The sequence below is a fragment of the Papio anubis genome, chromosome 13, assembly GCF_008728515.1.
Source record: "Papio anubis isolate 15944 chromosome 13, Panubis1.0, whole genome shotgun sequence".
Lineage (NCBI taxonomy): Eukaryota > Metazoa > Chordata > Mammalia > Primates > Cercopithecidae > Papio > Papio anubis.
In genome coordinates, this window is record NC_044988.1 from 96,899,789 (window position 1) to 96,925,799 (window position 26,011).

Below are 26,011 nucleotides of genomic sequence, written 5' to 3' on the forward strand. Positions count from 1 at the left end.
TACAGGCGCCCGCCACTGCGCCCGGCTAATTTTTTCTATTTTTAGTAGAGACGGGGTTTCACCATGGTCTCGATCTCCTGACCTTGTGATCCGCCCGCCTCGGCCTCCCAAAGTGCTGGGATTAGAGGCGTGAGCCACCGCGCCCGGCCCTTTATTTTCTTTAAAAAGATTTTGGGGCTGAACAAGGTGGCTCACACCTGTAATCCCAACATTTTGGGAGGCCAAGGTGGGTGGATCGCTTGAGCCCAGGAGTTCAACATGGGCAACATGGCAAAACTTCATCTCTACAAAAAATGCAAAAATTAGCCCAGCTTGGTGGCACACCTGTAACGCCAGCTGCTCAGGAGGCTTAGGTGGGAGGTTCGCTTGAGCCTAAGAAGCGGAGATTGCAGTGAGCCAAGATCGCGCCACTGCACTCCAGCCCGGGTGACAGAGACAGACCTTGTGTTTAACAAAAAAAAAAAAAAAAGGATTTTGGGCCAGGCGTGGTGGCTCACGCCTGTAATCCCAGCACTTTGGGAGGCCGAGGCGGGTGGATCACCTGAGGTCGGGAGTTCCAGACCAGCCTGACCAACATGGAGAAACCCCGTCTCTACTAAAAATACAAAAACTAGCTGAGCATGGTGACACATGCCTGTAATCTCAGCTACTCAGGAGGCTGAGGCAGGAGAATCACTTGAACCCAGGAGGTGGAGGTTGCAGTGAGCTGAGAATGCGCCATTGCACTCCAGCCTGGGCAACAAGAGCAAAACTCTGTCTCAAAAAAAAAAAAGAGAGAGATTTTGACTGAGCACGGTGGCTCACGCCTGTAATCCCAGCACTTTGGGAGGCCCAGGCGAGTGGATCACTTGAGGTCAGGAGTTCCAGACCAGCGTGGCCAACATGAAACCCCATCTCTACTAAAGATACAAAAATGCGCGGTGGTGGGCACCAGCTACTCACGAGGCTAAGGCAGGAGAATTGCTTGAACCCAGGAGGTGGAGTTCAAGGGAGGCGGAATGAACGCCACTGCTCTCCAGCCTGGGTGATAGAGTGAGACTCCTTCTCAAAAAAAAAAAAATGAAATTATGCAATATTTAGATATATGCTAGTCATAAAGAATAAAGGAGTGAACGTATGTATACCTACTACACAGCTTGAGAAGTAATTTTTCTTTTTTCTTTGTTTTTTTTTTTTTTTTTTGAGATGGAGTCTTGCTCTGTCACCCAGGCTGGAGTGCAGTGGCAAGATCTCGGCTCACTGCAGCCTCCGTCCCTCCGGGTTGAAGCCTTCCATCTCAGCCTTCTGAGTAGCTGGGATTACAGGCGCCTGCCACCACGCCTGGCTAATTTTTGTATTTTTAGTAGAGACAGGGTTTCGCCATGTTCACCAGGCTGGTCTCGTATTCTTGACCTAAGGTGATCCACTCGCCTCGACCTCCCAAAGTGCTGGGATTACAGGCGTGAGCCACCACGCCCAGCAAGAAATAAATTTTTTTTTTTTTTTTTTTGAGACAGAGTCTTGGTGTCACCCAGGCTGGAGTGCAGTGGCGCAATCTTGGCTCACTGCAACCTCCGCCTCCCAAGTTCAAGCGATTCTCCTGCCTCAGCCTCCTGAGTAGCTGGGATTACAGGTGTGTGCCACCACGCAGCTAATTTTTGTATTTTTAGTACAAAAATACTGTACTAAATGTTGGTCAGGCTGGTCTTGAACTCCTGACTTCGTGATCCACCTGCCTCAGCCTCCCAAAGTGCGGGGATTACAGGCGTGAGCCACCATGCCTGGCCAAGAAATAATTTTTCAATTTACCTAAACTGTGTAGAAGTATATATATATATATGTGTGTATGTGTGTGTGTGTGTGTGTGTATATATATAAAATTTGTTTTTTGACCTTTTTAAAAACATTAAAGAGGCCGGGCGTGGTAGCTCACGCCTGTAATCCCATAACTTTGAGAGATCAAGACGGGCGGATCTCCTGAGGTCAGGAGTTCGAGACCAGCCTGACCAACCATGCCGAAACCCTGTCTCTACTAAAAATGCAAAATTAACTGGGCGTGGTAGCGCATGCCTATAATCCCAGCTACTTGGGAGGCTGAGGCAGGAGAATCACTTGAACCCGGGAGACGGAGGTTACAGTGAGCAGAGATCACACCACTACACTCCAGCCTGGTGACAGAGCAAGACTCCATCTCAAAAAATGAAAATAAATAAATAAAAATAAAAATAGACATTAAAGAAACCATGAAAGATATCATATGATGTGATTCTACGCCTTGCTGTTTTTTTCTCTCAAGAAAAGTCTTGGGTATTTTCTGGTCTCATAATATGGTTTGAATGTCCCCTTAAACTGGTCACAGGATTTCATGTGGTGGTGCCAGTAGCTTCGTAGCCATCCCTGTGGTGAACACGGAGGGCATTTCCAGTTTCCTGCTGTTCTGAACATTTGAACCGACACCTCTCTGTCACTGTGTGCACTTTCCCCTAGGGTGGATGAGAGGGCACAAGCACCCCAGGGTGCCTGGGAAGAGGTCCCACATGTGTCTGTCCCATGAGGAGTGGCTGGGAGGACCTTTCTCCCCCATCACAACCTGCGTAACACGCAGTATTATCTTAAAGACTCTGCTAATTGGACGGATAACAAGAGAGCCCATTATTATTCTAATGTCACTTCCTTGATTCTGTGAATATTTTTCATATGTATTCTGCCCATTTTTAGTATTTATTGTGACCTGACTGTATCCTTCCCATGAGGGGAAAATGATAACTTTGAGTACATCAAAACTTACAACTTGTTTACCCCAGAAGGACACCATCATCAAAGTTAGAAGACCAGTTATCACCTGGAAGAAGATAGTTACAACATATTGTAGACCTAAGGTTATTAACTACAATATATAAAGAGCACCTACAAATCAACAAGAAAAAGACAAACAGCCAAATAGGAAGTGGGTCTAAGGTATGAACCCTTTGGAATTTTACAGGCAAAACAATACACGGCCAGAGAAGGAAAGCATCTTGCCCAAGGTCTCACATTCAGGGAATTATTGGTAGAGCTGGATCTAGGACCCAGGTTTCACTTCTTATCTCAGGCTTTTTCATCACCTCATTCTCACTTGAGTGGAAGGTGTAGCCAGTACCCATTGACTCACTCTGCTGACATTTGCTGGGCACCTGCCACATTCCAGGCCCAGGGCTAGGACCGGTGAAAACCACAGAGCGCCCAGGCTAGGGAAGAGGAGAGCAGTGGCTGAGTCAGGGCGGGGCCGGCTGCCCTGGCAGTGGGAGCGGGTGTCTCCGGGTACCTCAGCTGCCTCCTCCCTCCTGGTCAGCTTGTGTCTCCTCTCTTACAGAGTCAGGGCTGGAATACTACCCCCCTTCTCAGTACTTGCTGCCTGTTCTGGAGCAAGATGGAACTGAGAACTCTCGGGACAGCCCCGATGGGCCCACGGACAGATTCTCAAGGGAGGAATTAGAGTGGCAGGTAAGACAAGCCAGCCTGCTGCATGCATATGTGTGTGTGTGCATGTGCGTGCATGTGTGTGCGTGTGTGTGTGTGTGTTGAGGGAGCTGGGAATGGAAGGTGGGTGTGTGGTTCAGAGCTGCAGCTCCGGGATTCCTCCATAGAAATAGAACTGGCCTCCCGACGAGTTGAACTGCTTTTTCAAGGCCTGCTGTGGCAGCCTCATCCCACCAGCTTGCCAAGCACAAGCTGTGCCCTGCTGCTCTCTGTTCCCTGAAATAACCACGATCCTTCCCTCTTCAGGGCCTTTGAGTAAGCAGCTCCCTCTGTCTGGAATCTCCCCACTCACTTGTCTTATCCTTCAGTTCTTTTTTTTTTTTTTTTTTTTTCCCCTTTTTTTGAGACAGGGTCTTGCTGTGTCGCCCAGGCTGGAGTTCAGTGGTGCGATCATAGCTCACTGCAGCCTCAACCTCCCGGGCTCAAGTGATCCTCCCGCCTCAGACTCCCAAAGTGCTGGGATTATAGGCATGAGCCACCATGCTCAGCCTCCTTCAGTTCTCGGTTTAAACATTACATCCTCTGAGAAGCTTCAATCCAGGTCGGGTCTCCTGTTGTGTGTTCTCAGAGTGCCCTGCACAGTTCCTTGGTAGCACTTATCACAGTGCTAAATTGATGAGGAACTCTGGGAAATGATCTGTCTCATGTCTGTCTCCCATGCTGGATGAAGCTTTGTGAGAATAGGGATTGTGTCTGCAATATTCATTGCTCTCTCTCAGCAAATACTTCTGAACTAAATGCCACTCACTGTCTGGAACACACACCCACCATGCTCTGGGTCTAGTGGAGGAGTCAGACAGGCACATGTGTGAGCACCAGTGATGGGCTGGCCCTGTCAGGTCCTGGCGATAAGCTAGCACAGGACGACATGGAGGAGGAAGCCCAAAGGGTTTCCACATTAGCTTGGGTGTACCCTCTGCCCCCATCCCCAAGGCTCACGATCCAGGGTCCTCAGCTGGCTGGTAGATAGGGGAGGCCATCACCGGGCAGGAGTGCCAGCTGCCAGGCATGTGTCTTCATATCTTCCAGTGACTCTTAATCTCTGGTTCCTAGATGCCACCCTTTCCCGTTTTCCACTGCTGTTGGGAATGCTTTTGGGATTTTATTATTATTATTTTATAGTTCAACAAGAATTAGAGAGGGAGGAGAAGGCTGTATGGGAAAATTGTGCCAGTTCAAGTTCTCAGAAAATATTTGCAACATAGTCACTTGCTAAAGGATTCAGAGATTGAATGTAGAAAGAACTCTTTCCAATCAGTAAGAAGAAAACCATCCCAATAGAAAAAAATATTGGAAGGCCGAGGCAGGTGGATCACTTGAGGCCAGGAGTTTGAGACCAGCTTGGTCAATGTAGTAAAACCCTGTCTCTACTGAAAATGCAAAACTTAGCCAGGCATGGTGGCGTGCACATGTAATCACAGCTACTCGGGAGGCTGAGGCACAAGCATCACTTGAATCCAGGAGGCAGCGGTTGAAGTGAGCCGAGATTGCGCCCCTGCACTCCAGCCTATCCAGGTGACAGAGTGAGACTCCGTCTCAACAAACATTTTAAAATGCCAACTTTGCTGGTAATCAGAGGAGAGGCATGTAAGTTAAAACAACATTGAAATACCATTTCCTTCCTCGAGACTGGCACACATTTTGACATGACAATTTCTGTTGGCCAGAGTGTGGGAAACAGGTGTCCTCATAAACTGCTCTTGGGAGTGAAAATTGATATCACTACTTTGGAGGATAATTTGACAGTAGATGTCAAAAAAATTTTTTTATTTTAATTTTTTTTTGAGACGGAGTCCCACTCTGTTGCCCAGGCTGGAGTGCAGTGGTGCAATCTCAGCTCACTGCAACCTCCACCTCCCGGGTTCAAGCGATTCTCCAGCCTCAGCCTCCCAGGTAGCTGGGATTACAGGCACGCACCACCATGCCTGGCTAATTTTGTATTTTTAGTAGAGACAGGGTTTCACTATGTTGGCCAGGCTGGTCACAAACTCCTGACCTCAAGTGATCTGCCCACCTTGGCCTCCCAAAGTGCTGGGATTACAAGTGTGAACCACCACACCCTCCAGATGTCAAAAATTTTCATGGGCACAGCCCGTGATCCAGGAGTTCCGCTTCTCAATGTATACCCAAGAGAAATGCTTGCACGAGGAGACATTTGCAGGAGTGTTTATTGCAGCCTTATTTGTAGTATTGGATGCCCCCCAAATGTTTGTCAGTGGGAAGGGGCTGCCCCTGGGTCATGTGCACACCATGAGATGGAGCATTTGAGCCTCGGCTCGCCGGGATGCATGGATTAGTGAAAAGGGCAGATTGCAGAACAGGATGGGCTAGTCTATTTCCATTCTTATGTTTATAAAGAAAACTCAATCAACACCAGCCTGGGCAATGTGGCGAGACCCTGTCTCTACGAAAAATACAAAAAAATTAGCCAGGCACAGTGGCACGTGCCTGTGGCCCCAGCTACTAGGGAGGCTAAGGTGGGAGGATGGCTTAAGCCCAGGAGGTTGGAGTTTGCAGTGAGCCAAGATTACACCACTGCACCCCACGCTGGGTAACAGAGCTACCCTGTCTCAAAAAAGAAAAAGAAAACTCAAAACAAAAAAAGGAAGCAGATAGATAGTTGCCAGTGGCTGGAGTGGGAAGAAGACTTGATGATGAAGCGGCGTGAGGGAATTTTCGAGGGTGATGGAATTGTTTTCTTTTTTCTTTTTGAGATAGTCTCTGTCGCCCAGGCTGGAGTGCAGTGGCATGACCTCAGCTCACTGCAACCTCTGCCTCTCAGGTTCAAGTGATTCTCCTGCCTTAACCTCCCGAGTAGCTTGGATTACAGGCGCCTGCCACCACGCCTGGATAAGTTTTGCCTTTTGTTAGTAGAGATGGGGTTTCACCATGCTGGCCAGTCTGGTCTCTATTAAAAATACAAAAAATCAGCCGGGTGTGATGGTGGGTGCCTGTTTTCCCAGCTACTTAGGAGGCTGAGGCAGGAGAATTACTTGAACCCAGGAGGTGGAGGTTGCAGTGAGCCAAGATGGTGCCACTGCACTCCAGCTTGAGCAACAAGAGCAAAACTCCATCTCAAAAAAAAAAAACCTAACTCTTTTGTATGTATGTATTGATGTTTAATTACATCAATAATTAATTAAACATCAATAATAGAATTGTTCCTTATAATAAATGTTGCTCCAACAATATACCTGCTCCTTATAATAAATTTAAACAATACAGACAATTACAAACCAAGTGAATGTCAGCCCTTCCACCCTGCACTCCCGTTGCCTGGACGTAGTCATCGTTGACTGATTAATGACTGTCCTTTCCTGACCTTTGACTCAATACATACACACATAGGCTCAGAGTTGAGTTTTCTTGATGATGTTTTTGCAAAAGTAGAATCGTGCTACATACAGGTGAGGGATCACACACATTCACCCCGTTGGCAGTTAAATAGTCCACTATATGGATGCACCATGACTTACGGACAGACGCTAATAGATGTGTGAGTTATTTCCAGTGTTTTTGCTCTTCTGAATAATTTTGCATGAAGTTGTCCCCACACCTTTGTGCATTGTGAATATTTTGGTGGACTGAAACTGGGTGCTGTAGGTGTGTTACACAGACATCCATGGGCATCAGATATCCCATTTCATGCTCTGCTCTTCAGACTGCCATCCCTGCTCAGGGCTGCATCCCAGGACTGTCTTGAAGAGCCCCCTCCTATGGTGCCACGCACACAGTGGCAGCCCAGGGGTTCTCATCAGGTGTCCATTGGAACCACCTAGTGCCCTTGATCAATACGGATCCCCTCATCCCCTGACCCCACCATTCTGAGGCAGTAGTCTGGGGTGGGCCAGAGTCTGTATAACATCAGGCCGCCCAGGGGTTCCTGGTGCCCATGCCAGGGAGAACCACTGCTGCCACCCTCTCTTGACCACTGTCTTTTTTTCCTCCCAGAACAGGTTCTCAGACTATGAGAAGAGGAAGGTAAGAAAATGCCTTTACCCTTCTGTCACTCTTTTCTCATTAAAGATCTCAAAGCAACTCAGAAAATATTTGAGAAAATGACTTCTTCCCAGCTCAGAATTAGAGGTCACAGTAATAATGCCTTCCTCTTACACGCACGGTCTGCTGCATCCTCACGTGCCTCGGGTGGGTGGTAGAGCATCCATGGGACAGGTGCAGAGACTGAGGCTGAGAGGGGTTGAGCCCAGCCCCAGGCTCTAGACCCCAGCCTCTTCCTGTTAACAGCTTGTTTTATTACAGTTGGGCCCTGGAAGGAGGGAAGTGGGGGTTGCTCAGCATGGATACGTGGAACCTGTACTGTCAGTGTTGAGGGGTGGATTCTCCCTATTTCTATGTCCTAACTCTCCCAGGGCCTGTGCTGACAGTCACCAGGATCTGTGTCTTGCAGGAACAGAAGATGCTGGAGAAACTCGAGTTCGAACGGCGCCTGGAACTGGGGCAGCGGGAGCACGCCCAGCTCCTTCAGCAGAGCAGCAGCCAGAAGGATGAGATCCTTCAGACGGTCAAGGAGGTTTGTGAGCTGCCTGCTAGGGTCCAGCCTGGCTGCACCCCCCAGCCAGTGGCCTCCTGGCTTGGGGCGAGGTCCCTGGGGTGTGGAAAGGCAGTGGGATGAAGCTGTCACTTCCTTCTGTCCCCCAGCACCTGGGAGGGCCCTTACAGATCACCCAGGCCAGCCTCCCCGTGTGCAGATGGACACTCTGAGGCCTGCCAGGAGGAGCTGGCCCGCGGCCACACAGAAAGGACTGGCAAGGCGGGGTGGAAAGACAGCCTCCTAACCCCAGTCAGTACCCTTCACAGCATCTGAGGGGGTCCCAGGGGCTCAGGACCCCCACCCCCTGCTGCAGGAGCAGTCCCGGCTGGAGCAGGGCCTGAGTGAGCGCCAGCGCCACCTCGACGCAGAGCGGCAGCGGCTGCAGGAGCAGCTGAAGCAGACAGAACAGAACATCTCCAGCCGGATCCAGAAGCTGCTGCAGGAGAATCAGAGGTTGGGCTCTGTTCCTCGGCCCCAGCCCCAGAGTCCAGCCCCAGAGTCCTTCCCCAGGCAGTCCCCTGAGGCGCCAGGAGGAGTGTGTTTCTCTGTCACCACCTCTGCTCTTGCCCCGGGCTTCCCTTGTCAGGATCCAGTCTGGGTGCTTCAACTGGCACCAGCGTACAGAGAAAAGAATCTGACGCAGGCATTACAAAGTCTGGTTTCTTAGCATGAGACTGCTACCAGATTGGACCTGTGGCCTCAGGCAAGTGTTTCCCCACTGGGTCCCAAGCTTCCCATCTATAAAGTGAGTGGGTTTGACTAGATAGCTGGGATCACATCTGCTCCAGTATTTTAGGTTCTACGTAACCCATTGCACTGAGGTCAGCTATTCACCTGTAGTGAGATTTGCCTTAACAAACTCTATGCAAGGTAGGAGCTACTGAGAGCAGATCTTGATGGGGCTGGGGAGACATGGTGCCAGAGAAGCCTAAGAAGTCTAGTGAGGGGGTCCATTGCAGGACCATTCCAGAAACAGGCTCTAGCCATATGCCCTGCTGCTTCCAGGCCTCCTTTTTCTAACCCTGAATCACTTGTTCCTCCATCACCTGTCAGTTTCACAGTACCTGCATGAGTTCAGGAAACCGGTCACTTGTTGGGTGCTTCTTATGTGCCAGCTTGTTACATCTATTTCCTCATTAACTCTACAAATTCACCAAGAAGCTGGGTTGTTTTTGTTTTGTTTTGTTTGAGACAGAGTCTTACTCTGTCACTGAGGCTGGAGTGCAGTGGTGCGATCTCGGCTTACTACAACCTCCTCCTCCCAGGTTCAGGGGATTCTCTTGCCTTAGCTTCCCAAGGAGCTGGGACTACAGGCTCAGCTATCAGATATCCCATTTCCTGCTCTGCTCTTCAGACCACAGCCACCACGCCTGGCTAATTTTTGTAGAGACAGGGTTTCTCCATGTTGACCAGGCTGGTCTCGAACTCCTGACCTCAAGTGATCTATCCACTTCAGCCTCCCAAAGTGCTGGGACTACAGATGTGAGCCACCGTGCCCGGCTGGGTTTTTTATTCTTCTAATTTCTTAGGTGAGGAAACCTGGGACTTGAGTGGTTTCAGTAACTGGCTGAGAACCCAGAGCTCCTAGGTGGTGGAGCTAAGGGGCCCCCAGCCCATTTCCTAAGCCCCTCTGCACAGCCAGGGCAGTGAGACAGGAAACAGGCCTGCTGGGGACTGCCAGGACCTTTTATGATTTTCTCCACAGACAAAAGAAAAGCTCCGAGATTTTGAAATCGCTGGAAAATGAAAGGTAAGTGTTTTTCCAGGGGAGGGCAGTTTTTTTTTGTTTGTTTGTTTGTTTTTTTGTTTTTAGATGGAGTCTTACATTGTCACCAGGCTGGAGTGCAGTGGCGCAATCTCAGCTCAATGCAACCCCCCGCCGGCCAGGTCCAAGCGATTCCCCTGTCTTAGCCTCCCGAGTAGCTGGGACTACAGGCGTGCACCACCACGCCCAGCTAATTTTTTGTATTTTAGTAGAGATGGGGTTTCACCATGGTGGCCAGGATGATCTTGATCTCTTGACCTCATGATCCGCCCTCCTTGGCCTCCCAAAGTGCTGGGATTACAGGCATGAGCCGCCGCGCCCAGCCGAGGAGGGCAGCTTTGAGGAGAGAATGTCTTGTGATTCTCCAGAGGATTGCACCAGGACATTTCCCTAAAGCTATAAGGAGATTCACCTCTTTAGAGGATATTTAATTACAAAGAATCATTCCCTTCAAGTTCATTAAAACATATGTAAACTCCTGAAACACAGAGACATGAATAAGGCTATATTTATAATGTCCAACTATATTCCTAGTATAAAAAGTTCAGGCCAGGCGCAGTGGCTCACGTCTGTAATCCAGCACTTTGGGAGACCGAGGTGGGCAGATCACTTGAGGTCAGGAGTTCGAGACCATCCTGGCCAACATGGCAAAACCCTGTCTCTACTAAAAATCAAAACTTAGCCAGGAGTGGTGGCAGACGCCTGTGGTTCCAGGTTAAAAAAAAAAAAAAAAAAATTCAGAAAAGAAATCTACATTTCTGGAAAGAAAAATTATTTAGTTACATAAATTATGTATGGAGGAATAACCTATAGCCATTAAATGTCTTATTGAATAACATTCCTCATTAAGGGAAAACATAACATATTGCTAATGGAAAAAGTGACAGGCTATATTTAAAGCAGAATTTTTCGTATATCTCTTTTTTTTTTGAGATGGAGTCTCGCTTCGTCGCCCAGGCTGGAGTGCAGTGGCACGGTCTCAGCTCACTGCAAGCTCCGCCTCCCAGGTTCACATCATTCTCCTGCCTCAGCCTCCTGAGTATCTGGGACTACAGGCGCCCACTACCATGCCTGGCTAATTTTTTTTTGCATTTTTAGTAGAGACGGGGTTTCACCGTGTTAGCCAGGATGGTCTCGATCTCCTGACCTCATGATCCTCCCGCCTCAGCCTCCCAAAGTGTTGGGATTACAGGCGTGAGCCACTGCGCCCAGCAACTTTTTTTTTTTTTTTTTTTTTTTTTGAGACCGAGTCTCACTCTGTCACCTAGGCTGGAGTGCAGTGGCATGATCTCGGCTCACTGCAACCTCCAACTCCCTAGTTCAAGCGATTCTTCTGCCTCAGCATCCCAAGTAGCTGGGACTACAGGCGCGGTGCCACCAGGCCCGGCTGATTTTGTATTTTCAGTAGAGATGGGGTTTCACCATGTTGGCCAGGCTGGTCTCAAACTCCTGACCTCAAGTCATCCGCCCGCCTCAGGCTCCCAAAGTGCTGAGATTACAGGTGTGAGCCACCGCACCCGGCCATGTGACTATTTTTGAAGGAAATATTTAAAGGACATTTTGCTAGGTGCCAGCTTACCTTCCCAAAAACATTCTGCCAGTTGACACTCCTCTCAGCAGGCTAGGAAAGTACGCATTTCTCCACCATCATCACCTTCACCAGCACCAGCAGTTACCAGTTTTCTTCATCTCAACCAACCTAGTAGGTGAAAAGGTTTTACTTTCTTTAGTTACCAGTAATGTTAAGCATCTTTCCAGATGTTTATTGATCACTTGAATTTCAGCATTGGCTATTTGCTTCTTTTGCCCATTTTCTAAGGGAGTGTCCGTCTTTTTACACAAGATACTCGAACTACAGGCTGAAGGTGAACAGGGCCCCAAGGGTTGCTTGTGATGTGTTAGGCATCCAGAGAGCCCATCCAGGTGTAGGTTGCCAAACCAAGGAGGCCTTCCTGGAGGAGGTGGTGTTCATCTGCTGGGATTTCCTGTTGGAAATGTTAAATTTGCTGAATGAATGGACGGATTTTTTTCTAGAATAAGAATGGAACAGTTGATGTCCATAACCCAGGAGGAGACTGAGAACCTGCGGCGACGTGAGGTTGCCTGTGAGTTTCGGGATGGGGAGCTCGTGAGCACGCTGCCTGCTGGCCGGGCTGGCAGGGTGGATGGCCCCTCCCTCTGTTGGCCATGCATGGAGGGCATTGAGTGTTGGCCCTCGAGAGGGGCAGTCAAGTCCCGCCATGGAGCACAGGCTCCGGGGTCAGCCTAGACATGGATTCAGAGTCCCAGTTCAGATACCCACCATGTGACCTTAGGGACATTACTGCTCCCCAACTTTTCCAAACCTTGGTTTTCTTAGCTACAAAATGGAGGAAATGGGCCAGGTGTAGGGGCTCATGCCTGTAATCCCAGTGCTTTAGGAAGCCAAGGCTGGAGGATCACGTGAGCCCAGGAGTTCAAGGCTGCAGTGAGCTGTGATCACGCTACTGCACTCCAGCCTGGGTAACACAGCGAGACTGTTTCTCAAAAAAACAAAAAGAAAGTCCAAATGCTCCCAAATAGAGGATGATTTAAATAAATGTTGGTGATCCATGTGCTGTGGCGCTCTGGTATTAGCATCCCATTAACATGTTATCATGGGGAGTGTTCATAAAAAGTGGGAAGTGGGATGATACCATTTTCGTTTTTTTAATTGTAAAATATGCATCATGTAAAATTTACTGTCTTAATCAGTTTATTTTATTTTATTTTATTTATGTTTTGAGACAAAGCCTCGCTCCGTCGCTCAGGCTGGAGTACAGTGGTGTGATCTTGGCTCACTGCAACCTCCACCTCCCAGGTTTAAGCAATTCTCTGCCTCAGCCTCTGAGTAGCTGGGATTACAGACGCACAACCGCCACACAAGGCTAATTTTTGTATTTTTAGTAGAGACGGGGTTTTGCCACGTTGGCCAGGCTGGTCTTAAACTCCTTACCTCAAGTGATCTGCCTGCGTCAACCTCCTGAAGTGCTGGGATTACATGCGTGAGCCACTGTGCCCGGCCTTCATTTTAAAATAGATTAGTTCTGTGGCATTATTGTTGTACAGCTGCCAGCACCACCCATCGCCAGAACTTTTTCATCTTCCTCAACTGAAACTGTCCCTAGTAAACACTAACTCCCCATGCCCCCCTCCCCTCAGCCCCTGGGAATCAACATTCTACTTTCTGTGTATGGATTTGACTGTTATAAGTACCTCCTATATGTGGAATCATACAATATTTCTCCTTTTGTGTCTACCGTATTTCACTTAGCATAATGTCCTCAGGTTCATCCATGTTGTAGCATGTGTTTGAATTTCTTTCCCTTTTTTTTTTTTCTATTTCTTTGTTTCTAAAAACAAGCCCACCAGGGAAAAATGTTCTTCCTTTTCAATATAAATAATGTTGCATTGCCTGTATATGCCACATTTTCTTTCTTTCTTTCTTTTTTTTCCTTGCTCTGTCACCAGGCTGGAGTACAGTGGTGTGAACACGCTCACTGCAGCCTCCACCTCCTGGGCTCAAGCAATCCCCCCACTACAGCTTCCCAAGTAGTTGTGACTACAGAGACACAACACCTCACCTGGCTAATTTTTTTCTTTTTTTAAGAGATAGGGTCTCACTCTGTTGCCCAGGCCGGTCTCAAACTCCTGGGCTCAAGCAGTCCTCCCACCTTGGTCTCCCATAAGTGCTTAGATTACAGGTGTGAGCTGCCATGTCCAGTCTCTACATTTTCTTTATCCATTCATCTATCAATGGGTATTTGGGCTGCTTCCACTTTTTGACTGTTATGAATAATGCTACAAATTTGTGTGTACAAATATCTATTCTAGTCCCTTCTTTCAATTCTTTTATTTTAATTTTTTGATTTTTCTTTTCTTTTCTTTTTTTTTTTTTTTTGAGATAGGGTCTTGCTCTGTTGCCCATGCTAGAGTGCAGTGGCATGATCTCAGCTCGCTGCAACCTCTGCCTCCTGGGTTCAAGTAATTCTCCTGCCTCAGACTCCCAAGTAGCTGAGATTACAGGCACCTGCCACCATGCCCAGCTAATTTTTGTATTTTTAGTAGAGACACAGTTTTGCCATCTTGGCCAGGCTGGTCTTGAACTCCTGACCTCAGGTGATCCACCTGCCTCGGCTTCCCAAAGTGCCAGGATTATAGGCATGGGCCACCATGCCTGGCCTATTTTAATTTTTTAAATTCCTAAATGCATAAAAATTGACTAGAAGAATATATATCAAAATGGAATAATATTTCTGGATGACAAGATCACAGAAGATTTTATGTATGTGCTATTCAGTGTTTTACAATTAGCCTTCCAAGCATATGTTGCTTTTATAATTAAAAAGAACAGGCTGGGCGCAATGGCTCACACCTGTAATCCCAGCATTTTGGGAGGCCAAGGCGGGTGGATCACGAGGTCAAGAGATTGAGACCATCCTGGCTAACATGGTGAAACCCTGTCTCTATTAATAATACAAAAAACTAGCTGGGTATGGTGGCGGCCCCCTGTAGTCCCAGCTACTTGGGAGGCTGAGGCAGGAGAATGGGGTGAACCCAGGAGGCAGAGCTTGCAGTGAGCCGAGATCACGCCACTGCACTCCAGCCTGGGTGACAGTATGAGACTCTATCTCAAAAAGAAGAAAGAAAAAGAAAAGAACAAAGGGTTTTTTAAGGTGACTCTCAGGTAGGTAACCAGGTGAGGCCTCAAGGAGGCCTCTTCCTCAGTTCCCGTGGAAATCCCTGCTGCATCCCTGCCCAAGTGCCCCAGGAACAGCCACCCCACTCAGCTATCCCCACCTCATGTTCCCGCAGCCGCCATGCAGCAGATGCTGACGGAGAGCTGTAAGAACCGGCTCATCCAGATGGCCTATGAATCTCAGAGGCAGAACTTGGTCCAGCAGGCCTGTTCCAGGTAAGGTAAGGAAGAGGAGTCCCAGGTGAGGGAGTTGGGGGAGCTGGCTCAGGGCCCAAGACCGTGGGATGAGAGCTGGGCACTAAACCTCCCGCACTGGTCCACCCCAGCCTCCTATCTGCCATTAGGGGCAAGTGATGGCTGCTGTTCCTGAGTTTTCTAGCTGGATCCATGATTCAGCATTGGGCTGTGTTAAAGTAGTAACAGTCACTCCCATTTCTTGTGCACTCCCTGTGTGGCAGGCACTCAGCTAAGCGATGAACCGCATTCGCTGATTGATTCTAGGATGGACTGTATTGTTATTAACCCCATTTTACAATTGCAACTCAGGTTCTGAGAAACTGTATAACACACCCAAGGAAGCACAGCCAGCAGGTGGTGGAGCCAGGATTTGAGCCCAGCAGAGGGGAGGGGTGTGCTCTTGACTGTGGTACACTCGTTAGTGTCCGAGGACTCCCACGGTTGGGAGTGGGATGCCCTGGAGGGATAAGCGAAGGGGTTGCTTTCATGCTCATGGCCGCTCTGGGGTCCAGCTCCCTGTGCTCACTGTGGCACTGTGGGTTTGTTGGAGGTTCCACAGGCACCCAGCAGAGCCAGTGGGGAAAACTCAGTCCGTGCTCAGGATCCCCAGACAGGGACAGGCCAGCAGCCCTGGATGCCCTGTTTCTCCTCCCATGCAGGTGGCTGGCACAGCTGCCACCCTCCAGGGCACCTGAACTGTGCCAGCCTCCTCTGGGTCCCTGCAGATGTGGGAATTTCTCGCCCGTTTCCTGATACATGACACTGTGCTTAGGAGTTGCAAGCACAGGGGTCAAACAGACCCGCCCAGGTCCCGCTTCTCCTTACTAACCGTGAGGTCTCAGGGGAGCCTCTTTCCTTCCCTGGGCTTCAAATTCCTTATCAGATAAATCATAGTACCTACCCGTAGAGTTGGTGGAGGATTTAATGAGTGTTAATGAGCATGATGTCTAGTGCATAAAGGTCCAATAAATACTTGCTATTGTTGTGAAGCAGGGACCTCACTGGAAAAAAAATAGTTGCTATTATGAAATAAACAAAACCAAGATGGTGGCTGGGCGCAGTGGCTCACACCTATAATCCCAGCACTTTAGGAGGCCGAGGTGGGTGGATCACCTGAGGTCAGGAGTTTGAGACCAGCCTGGCCAACGTGGTAAAACCCCGTCTCTACTAAAAATACAAAAAAATAACCAAACGTGGCAGTGGGCGCCTATAATCCCAGCTACTTGGGAGGCTGAGGCAGGATAATTGCTTGAATCTGGGAGGTAGAGGCTGCAGTGAGCCAAGATCATACCACTGCACTGCACTCCAGCCTGGGTGACAGAGTAAGACTCCATCTCAAAAAAAAAACCAATAATAATAAGATGGTACCAAAGCACAGACATACTTGAGGCTGCAGGTTCTTGTGCCCAAATCAAGGGCTGCTCCCTGCTTCCTGCCCAGGGTGAAAATGCCAGGAAGGACAGTTTTGTCACACTTCGGTGGCTCACCACCCTTGGGAGTCAGGAGCTCCCCACCCATGGAAGTGGCTGGGCAGAGGCCAGGCATCCATTTCAGGGGGTGCTGTGGAGGGGATTCTGGTGGAGGGTTGGGTGAGAGGACCTGAAAGCATCTCTCTCCCAGCTCCTGACTCGATCCCCTTCCCCCCAAGGCATGGGATTCAGAGAGACTCGATGTCTGTGCCCCACCCAGGGCCGGGCTCCCAGCAGGTACTCCATGAGTGTGGTCCAGTAAAGAAATGGGTTATCTTGATCTCCTCCAAGGGGCCTGGCACATAGTAGGTGCTCAGGAAACATTCCAAGAATGAATGAATCTGTTGTCTTTCTGGCAGCATGGCCGAAATGGATGAACGATTCCAGCAGATTCTGTCGTGGCAGCAAATGGATCAGAACAAAGCCATCAGCCAGATCCTGCAGGAGGTGAGTCCTCGCCCAGGGCCTGAGGGCGGGGGCTCAGGAGGGAGGTTCAGGAGCCAGGACAGAGCGCCGAGCTCTACACAGAGCCCTTCCTAGACAGCGTGTGAGACCCCAGAGGTTTGTGACCATAGAAGTGTACAAGTGATCAGGGTGAGGGGTAGAGAGAGGCTGAGGGGGGACCCGGGGAATGGTCTTCTGGTCATTAAAATCCACAGAAGCACCTCCACCTGCTCCCTGGGAGGCTCCCACCTCCATCCTGTGTAGAAGGCTCCATTGGAAGGACTTAAGTGGCAGGAGGTGATGGTGACCACACCATGGAGGTCAGGCCACAGAGGGCGCTGTGGGACCTCTGGCCTCTTCTCATGTCTAGACCTGCTGTGCTGCTGTCTGCTCTTCCACCTCTGCGGTGCTCGGGAGGTGCCTGGCAGGGCCCTTGAGTGGATGAAACGAAGGGCCCCGTGACTTCCTCCCCTTCAGTGTCCATATTACTCTGTTTAGTGTTTTTGTTTTCTTTTTTTGAGATGGAGTTTCCCTCTTGTTGCCCAGGCTGGAGTGCAGTGGCGTGATCTCAGCTCACTGCAACCTCTGTCTCCCAGGTTCAAGCGATTCTCCTGCCTCAGCCTCCCGGGTAGCTAGAATTACAGGCACCCACCACCACACCCAGCTAATTTTTGTATTTTTAGTAGAGGCAGGGTTTTGCCACATTGGCCAGGCTGGTCTCAAACTCCTGACCTCAACTGATCCACCTGCCTTGGCCTCCCAAAGTGCTGGGTTTACAGTCATGAGACACCACGCCTGGCCTGTTTAGCTTTTTATTTTCCTTTTTTTCTTCTCTTTTGTTTAAAGACAAGTTCTTGCTCTGTTGCCCAGGATGAGTGAAGTGATGTGATTACAGTTCACTGCAGCCTCAAACGCCTGGGCTCAAACAATCCTCCCACCTTTGCCTCCTGAGTAGCTGAGACTATAGGGCCACCACGCCCAGCTAATTTTTTTGATTTTTTGTAGAGACAGAGTCTCCCTGTGTTGCCCAGGCTGATCTCAAACTCCTGGGCTCAAGCAGTCCTCCTGCCTCGGCGTCCCAAAGTGCTGGGATTACAGATGTGAGCCACCGGCCTGTTCAGCTCTTTCCTGCAGCCTCGTGGGAGTCTCGCCACTGCCTCCCTTCTTCCCTCGCCTTTCTCCCCTGTCCTCTGCGTGTTTGTCATCCCACCCTGCTCCTTTCTTCCTAATTGCAATCTCTGTTCTAAAATGGCTTGACTTAGTGTCTGTCAAAGACACTTGTCTGAGCTTGTCTGAGGAAAATTCTCCATTTCTCAGAGGAGGCATCTGCCTTGTGGTTAAGTGGGGCTCGGGAGCTGGATAGGCTTGGTGTGTGTCCCAGCGCCGCTGAGTCATGCCTCTCAGTGTCACTTTCCCCATCTGTGAAACGGGGCAGTAAAAGCACCCGCACGGTCCACTGTGGTGGAAATTCAGGGTGTGATGCCGGAAGTGCATCAAGTAGAGGCCAGCCCGAAGCGAGCCCCTCATATCATCTTAAGGTTTACACAAGTGAGGTGAAATCTCTCTCTCTCAGAAGAAAACCCATCCATTAAGGTGCTCTGTACACAGCTTTTGCTTTTCACAGAGATGGGGCTGCAGGGAAAGGTGTGGGCACGCCCCCTGCTGAGGGCTGGTGGTCTGTGTTGCAGAGTGCGATGCAGAAGGCTGCGTTCGAGGCACTCCAAGTGAAGAAAGACCTGATGCATCGGCAGATCAGGAGCCAGGTGAGCCCTGGGGCCGTGGTCCCTGGACCTGCCCTCTCAGAGACTTGCAGAGTAGCCCTCCAGGGCGGCAGGTCACAGCAGTTGAGGTTTGAACCCCAGCTCCTTGGCTTGCTAGCCCAGCAAGAGGTCAAGGCCTTGCCCTCAGAACCTCGCTTTGCTCCCAGCCTTGTGTCGGGGCTGCTGGGAGGGTGCCTGGAGGCCTCCTATTCCGCGGTCTGGTGAGGGTCTTGCCAGTGAGCGTGGCCTGTTCGGGTATCCACCACACCTGGGCCAGGGAGGGCGGTGCTGACGTGTGGCTTTGACTACTCCGGCTGCCTCTGCTGTCGGTGCTCCCGGCAGGACTTCCCCACTAGGAAAAGCAGCCAGTGCAGGCCCCGGCGCTCCTACAGCTCAGACCGACAGAGGCGTCTCGGGGGCATGTGGTATTTTCCCCAGAAGAGGGCAGGTGGGGATGTGAGCCACGGTGGCCCTGACACCTGCTGAAAAGTGACCTTGGCCCCGGAGGAGGAAGTCTTCCTCATAGACCCTCCCTCACGTGACAAGATCCCCCCTAGGCCAGCTGCTGACCTTCAGGCTGTCCTTGGGCAAGCCCCGCTATGTGGCCTGGTGGCCACCGCCTGTGGAGTGGGGCTGGGGCTGGGGCTGGGGCTGAGGTGAGCGTCAGGCAATGGGAGCGCTCCTGCATCATGTTCAGCACACTGAAGTTTGCATTTTTGCATGGTTTTTTTCTTTCTTTCTGTATTTTTCTTTCTTTTTTTTTTTTTTTCGGACCAATTTACCTTTTTAATTTCAGTTCCACATTGCCGGACATGAAGCTCATTCCTCTGACCAGGGGTTGGTGGTGTCATAGGGACTTAGGGATGATGGTCACTGGGTCATGGGCACAAGATAGAGAAGTACTGGCTGTGGGGTCTGACCTCCCCCTCCCCTGCCGCCCAGGGCTAAAATCCCCTAGACACAGCCTGGAGAGTGTGCAGGGGCCCCCACTTTCTCACTGCAGATGGTTTTCACCAGGTCAGCTGTTGCCCTTCAAACCCTGAGCTGGGGCATCCCAGAGAAAGGGATCTCTCACTTACCTGCTCTGTGTCCTTGGGCAAATGACTTAACCTCTCTGAGCCTTTGTTTTCTTGTCTGTAAAATAGAGGCAATAATACCTCCTAACAGTCAGAGAATTGATGAAATATTACACATCAAGTGTGCAGCACAGGCCTAACACACAGTAGGCGCTCAAGACATACTAGCTAGTGTTACCATTGTTACTCAGTCACTTTCATTACCCTCTGTTCTCCCCTGCAAGAGAGGGACAAGAGAACTTGACCAGCAGGAGGCTGGGTGATAGTTCTGTCTGTGCTTTACTCTGGCCTGAATCCCAAGGAAAGCCCCCTCTCCACTGCACAAGCCTTTATCCCGTGCCCACTCTAGGACAGATCCTGTGCTGGGCTCTTTAGTAAACAGTGTTGGCCATGACAAACACGTTCGTGACCCCAGGAACGCAAGGCCATGAAGGAACGAATTCTTGTTCAAGCCTCTTGATGAGGTTCCCAGGCCTACAGGTTCCCCTCATTCCAGAGCCTCCCCAGCCCCCCCAGAAAGGCTTCTTAGACCCCACTTGGTCACCAAAGAGTAGCAGCACAAAACTGAACTGTGGTTAATGTGAGTAAAAAAAAAAAAACCCTGTCTCGTCTTCTGTTTAGATTAAGTTAATAGAAACTGAGTTATTGCAGCTGACACAGCTGGAGTTAAAGAGGAAGTCCCTGGACACAGAGACACTCCAGGTATGTAGGGCTCCCTGCCCCTGCCCTCCTTCACGTGGTGAGACCCCCACCTGGTGCTCCCTCCCAGCCCCTGGGAGTCAAGGGCTTCTCCAGCAGACAGAGGGCAGAGCTCCTCTGTGGCTATGACACCAGAGGACACCCCCCAGCCCCAGAAGGCCCAGCGCAGGCCAGGGTTAGAGGTGCTCAGCCTGTTGCGAGGCAGGAGGGTCAGAGGAAGGAGGGTTTCATTGCCAAGGCTCCCCCACTCCATCTCCATCACTGCGTTTCCTGTGCTGGCTGCGGGCCCGCCGCTGAGCTCCTGTCTCTCTCTGTAGGCCGTGCTTTAGGCCCCTGGGCAGGCATCCTCCAGGGCTGGAGCTTTTGGGTGTCCCGGGATGTCTGGAGGAGAGGGCCCAGCCGCATCTGTGTAATTCCCTGCAGGCAGCATCTCTGGGGCTCCAGCCCGGGAGTCCTGCCCACACAGATGAGAGGGCAGCAGGGACTGGCAGCTGGCCTCCTGGACTGGATGCCTGGGAGCTGGATGTGGCCTGGCACAACCCTGCTGTGCACCCTTGGCAGGTTGGGGAGGAGGGGCAGCCCCTTCCTCTCTCTGAACTTCAGCCTCTCCAGCTGCAGACGGAGGGCTGGATGGGGTGGTGTGTGAGGACATGTGCCCCTGCCAAGAGTTTGAGCAGAGCCTTCAGTCTGTCACTGTCCCTGTGTCTGTTCTCAGTGGAGAGGTCTCAAGCCGTCCCATGGACTCCTCAGTGCAGTGAGGGGTCTGGGGTCTGGATCCCTGGTCTCAGGTGCACCGCAGGTGTGCTGTGTGCCCTTAGGCAGGCGTCTGCCCCTCCAGGCTTTCTTCCCCTACTCTGTAAGATGACAGCGGTCCTCCAGGCCCAGCCTGTGCCATCAGGCCATCGGAGAAGGCTGAGCTAACAAGGGAAAGCCCTTTGTGAGCCTTGAAATGATCTTCAGAGATGAGAGGACTGGGGCTCTCTCAGAGAAGCTGCAGCCATCGTGCCTGGAGGGTGCCCTAGTCCCTGCCCACGAGTGCAGCAGGGCTCTGGCTGTCGGGGCCCCCATGGGGTTTCCAAGAGCAAGTGTGGGAGTGGAGCAGGGACCCCAGGCTCTGGTTTGCATGCACCTCCATTTGTGTGGGGCCCCACACCCTTCCCCACCATTTGCTTCTGCCCCTGTGCTCTGTTGTCTGGGAGACCAAGGCAGGCACCGGTGGCTTGTCATTTCTTTTGTTTGATGTTTCTTACCATCCCATTGTCATCAGTCACCAGGATCCCATGCCTGACTTAACCCCACAAGGAAGAGAGATGCAGGCTTAGGGGAAGGGGGGCAGAAGGGCCTCTTAGCTTTGTCCCCCAGCTCAGCCTGGAGGGCGTTGGGCAGAGAACCGGGTAAGCAGGAGGCCAGGCCCTTCTCCATCCTGCCACCGTGGGACTCCTGCGCTGACGCCAGCTCACAGTGGTGTGGGGTGTGGTCTTGTTTGCAGGAGATGATCTCGGAGCAGCGCTGGGCCCTCAGCTCCCTGCTCCAGCAGCTGCTCAAAGAGAAGCAGCAGCGAGAGGAAGAGCTCCGGGAAATCCTGGTATGTGTTTGGCTTCTGTGCTCAGCATCACACACACGTTTACTTTTCTTTAACAGACTTGCCATTTTTAGAAACACCTGTTATTCAAGTAAGAGTTATTCATCAAAGAAAAACTGGATAGCCGGGCGAGGTGGCAGGCGCCTGTAGTCCCAGCTACTTGGGAGGCTGAGGCAGGAGAATGGCGTGAACCCAGGAGGTGGAGCTTGCAGTGAGCCGAGATCTGGCCACTGCACTCCAGCCTGGGCGGCAGACCGAGACTCCGTCTCAAAAAAAAAAAAAAAAGAAAAACTGGAAAGCACAAAGGAAAATAATTGCATTTCCAAGCATTATCTCCTGCCATTTGTTGTTTGTTTGTTTGTTTGAGACAGGGTCTCACTCTGTAGCCCAGGTTGGAGTGCAGTAGTGCAATCTCAGCTCCCTGCAGCCTTGACTTCCTGGGCTCAAGCAATCCTCCCACTCAGCCTCCCGAGTAGCTGGGACTACAGGCATGTGCCACCATGCCTGGCTAATTTTTTTTATTTTTCGTAGAGATGGGGTTTCGCCGTGTTGCCCAGGCTGGTCGCCAACTCCTGGGCTCAAATGATCTGTCTGCCTTGGCCTCCAAAAGTGCTGGTTTTACAGGCATGAGCCACCACGCCCAGCCTCTCCTGCTGTTTTGATGCATATTTTCCAAACATTGTGATGCATCTTTATAGCTATTCATGTGTGTGCCTTTTAAACGTGACATGGTATATACCCTTTTCCAGCAGCCTGTTTCCGCACATTCTTTTCAAGTCATTAAACTATTCCTTGATGTCCTTTTTCAAGACTGTGCTTGGCCCCTATTGTTGAGTATGTGGATTACTTCTGGTTTTTAAACTTTTCCAGATGATGCTCTCCGAATGCCTTTGTAGTCGAGTATTCGGGAACAGCCATGAGCATTCACTCCAGACAGGACTCGCTGTGTCCAGGGCAGGCCGTTTGATAAGTTTTTGGTCGGAGTGGCCCAGCCGTCCCCTGTCCCCTGATGGGTTTGACACTGGCACATTTTCAGTGTGGCAGAGGCCCCCTTGAGAGTGTCTCCTCTAGACCCAGAGGGAACCCAAGCAATGAGGACAGAGGCCAGGCCCACCATCTGGGGTGGAAAAGAACGAGTCGTTCCTGTGTCGCTGTGAATGCACCAGACACCCTCTGAGCTGCATCCTAGGCCGGGCCCTGTGCAGGTTTAGAAGAGACCAGCTTCTTCTGGAGGCCTGAGCAAGCCTGTGCCCATCAGAAGAAGCTGCCTGTTCCTCACGGTGCCCTGCTGCCATCTCCTACGCATCAGGTTACTTTGCAGATGGTGGCTTGGCGCTGTGCCGTAGCAGCCAGGAGCTGTGGCTGGTGCTCCTGCCCTTGTAGGCCTTGGGGGTCACCACCAAAGGGGGAAGCACCGTCCCAGCAGAACACAGCCCGTCCGGCTCCTGGGCGCTGGAAGAGAGGGGCTGCAGCCCAGACAGAAGGGAGCAGTGGGCGTGGCCAGGTCCAGGGGGCCACGAAAGGGCAGTGAGGCCCAGCAGGGATTGGGAAACGCCTGCGCTGATCCCATTCCCCAGTCACGCCAGCCCTCACGGAGCAGCTCCGTTGTTCTGAGCATGGGCTGTGGAGTAAGACAGGCCTGGATCTGATTCCTGGCCCCACCCTGGGCAGGTTACTCATCACCCTGAACCTCAGTTCCCTCACCTGGGAGGTAGAATCTCCTTCACAGAGTTGTGAGGATTAATGAATGGCATCTTTCGGTGCACAGCATGGTCTGGCACATGGTACTGTGAACACGTCAGCTACGCCTGTTGTCACTGTGGTCGTTATCAGCATTGTTTGTTTGCTGCTGTATTCCCAGCACCTAGAGCAATATTCAGCGAAGAGTTATCGAATAGCGGAATAAAAGAATCATGTTCAGGCCGGGCACGGTGGCGCACACCTGTAATCTCAGCATTTTGGGAGGCCAAGGCGGGCGGATCACCTAAGGTGGGAGTTCAGGACCAGCCTGGCCAACATGGAGAAATCCCGTCTCTACTAAAAATACAAAATTAGCAAGGTGTGGTGGCACATGCCTGTAATCCCAGCTACTTGGGGGGCTGAGGCAGGAGAATCACTTGAGCCCGGGAGGTGGAGGTTGCGGTGAGCCGAGATCATGCCATTGCACTCCAGCCTGGGCGAGAAGAGTGAGACTCTGTCTCAAAAAAAAAAAAAGAATCATGATCAATGGCACATTGATCATTTTTCAGCTCTGTCAGACAGTGAAGCCCACTCTAGAAGCTGAAGGTGTCCTTCGCACCTGTATCCCCCTTGCCTGGCACCCAGGAGGCAGCCCGGGCTGGGTAATGCTTGCTCTCCCACAGGCAGACAGAGGGGGTACCTCCCACAGGGAATGGCAGAGTGTGGTACCAGGTGGCAGAAGCTCAGGTTCAGGCGCTCCGCCTGACCAGGTGTGTGGTGTCAGGCAGGTCAGCTACCCTCTCTGAGATCGTCTCAGCAGTAAATTGGACAGAGTGATGCTTCCTGCTTTTCTCACTTCTATAGTTTAAACTATAGACAATAAGCGGGTGGGAAAGTTCTCTGTAAAATACTAACTGCCAGCCGGTCACAGTGGCTGACGCCTGTAATCCCAACACTTTGGGAGGCCGAGGTGGGCGGATCACTTGAGGTCAGGAGTTTGACACCAGCCTGGCCAACATGGCAAAACCTCGTCTTTACTAAAAATACAATAATTAGCCAGACGTGGTGGCGCACACCTGTAGTCCCAGCTACTCAACCTGGGTGACAAAGCAAGAGCCCATCTCAAAAATGAAATGAACTGAAATGAAATGAAATAAAATAAAAAAGTACCAAGTGCTCAGAGGAGCATAGTTCATAACTATCATTGTTTTTTTGTTTTTGTTTTTGTTTTTTTGAGACGGAGTTTCGCTCTTGTTGCCCAGGCTAGAGTGCAGTGGTGCGATCTCAGCTCACTGCAACCTCCGCCTCCCAGGCTCAAGAGATTCTTCTGTCTCAATCTCCTGAGTAGCTGGGATTACAGGCATGCACCACCATGCCCTGCTAGTTTTGTAATTTTTTTTTTTTTTTTTTTGAGATGGAGTCTCGCTCAGTCGCCCAGGCTGGAGTGCAGTGGCGCGATCTCGGCTTACTGCAAGCTCCGCCTCCCGGGTTCACACCATTCTCCTGCCTCAGCCTCCTGAGTAGCTGGGACTACAGGTGCCTTCCTTCACACCTGGCTAATTTTTTTTTTTTTTTTTTTTGTATTTTTTAGCAGAGACAGGGTTTCACCATGTTAGCCAGGATGGTCTTGATCTCTTGACCTCATGATCCTCCCGCCTCAGCCTCCCAAAAAGCTGGGATTACAGGCGTGAGCCACTGCGCCCAGCCTAGTTTTGTATTTTTAGTAGAGATAGTGTTTCTCTGTGTTGGTCAGGTTGGTGTTGAATTCCCGACCTCAGGTGATCTGCCCACCTCGGCCTCCCAAAGTGCTGGGATTACAGGCATGAGCCACCATGCCCGGCAACCATCATTGTTATTACAGGTTTTATTACCGTTTTGAAACTAACATTGCCTGCTTCATTCCTGGCAGACGGAGTTAGAAGCCAAAAGTGAAACCAGGCAGGAAAATTACTGGCTGATTCAGTATCAACGGCTTTTGAACCAGAAGCCCTTGTCCTTGAAGCTGCAAGTAAGGACTGCTGGTGCCTGCCCCGGCCAGGGAGCCCCGGGGACCTCCTCCCAGAGGTGCCTGTGGTACCTCCACCATGCTCTGCCTCTTGTTACCTTCCTGGTGACCCTAGCATGCCAGATCCTGTGCCAAGCCCCAGTGGAGACAGAAGTGAGAGCGAGGGAGTGTTCATTCTGGTGAGGGGGGTGACAAGGCTGGTCACTGCTGTGCGGGGCAGAGACCACTGAGCCCACAGTAGAGCAAAGCCTGTGCCAGGAGCCACTGTCTGCCCAGCACCTGCAGGGCGAGAGAGGTGGTTGAAACAGCCCCCTCTTGATGGATGTTCAAGTTGTTTACTATTTTCAGGTTTGCAGACAGAGCGGCAGTGAACCCCTGGGACTGTCTTTCTCTGTGTGCCTACACATGAGTTTTTGTAGGAAAAATCCCGAGTACATTCTATGTATTAGGTTATGTATATTCAAACCCTTCATTTTCTGTTGTAAACAGGGGCTTCTTTTCTTCCTTCCCACTCATGGTACACGTTT

The 26,011-nt window shown here is 50.9% G+C and overlaps 1 protein-coding gene across 7 annotated transcripts in view; it reads left to right on the top strand.

Annotated features, from left to right (window-relative positions):
- LRSAM1 (leucine rich repeat and sterile alpha motif containing 1) overlaps positions 1 to 26,011 on the top strand; it is a 54,193-nt gene that overhangs the window by 19,781 nt on the left and 8,401 nt on the right. For 5 of the 7 annotated variants that reach the window (XM_009189134.2, XM_003911921.3, XM_017949983.2 and 2 more), the window contains 12 exons: positions 3,332 to 3,462; positions 7,450 to 7,479; positions 7,907 to 8,029; positions 8,364 to 8,503; positions 9,756 to 9,800; positions 11,850 to 11,920; positions 14,649 to 14,748; positions 16,598 to 16,685; positions 18,371 to 18,445; positions 20,140 to 20,220; positions 21,707 to 21,802; positions 25,389 to 25,487. In XM_009189134.2, coding sequence (XP_009187398.2) covers positions 3,332 to 3,462; positions 7,450 to 7,479; positions 7,907 to 8,029; positions 8,364 to 8,503; positions 9,756 to 9,800; positions 11,850 to 11,920; positions 14,649 to 14,748; positions 16,598 to 16,685; positions 18,371 to 18,445; positions 20,140 to 20,220; positions 21,707 to 21,802; positions 25,389 to 25,487 — 1,079 coding nt within the window. The remainder of the gene's footprint in view (positions 1 to 3,331; positions 3,463 to 7,449; positions 7,480 to 7,906; positions 8,030 to 8,363; positions 8,504 to 9,755; positions 9,801 to 11,849; positions 11,921 to 14,648; positions 14,749 to 16,597; positions 16,686 to 18,370; positions 18,446 to 20,139; positions 20,221 to 21,706; positions 21,803 to 25,388; positions 25,488 to 26,011) is intronic. The other 2 variants (XM_009189135.2, XM_003911922.3) reach the window with 1 other exon arrangement.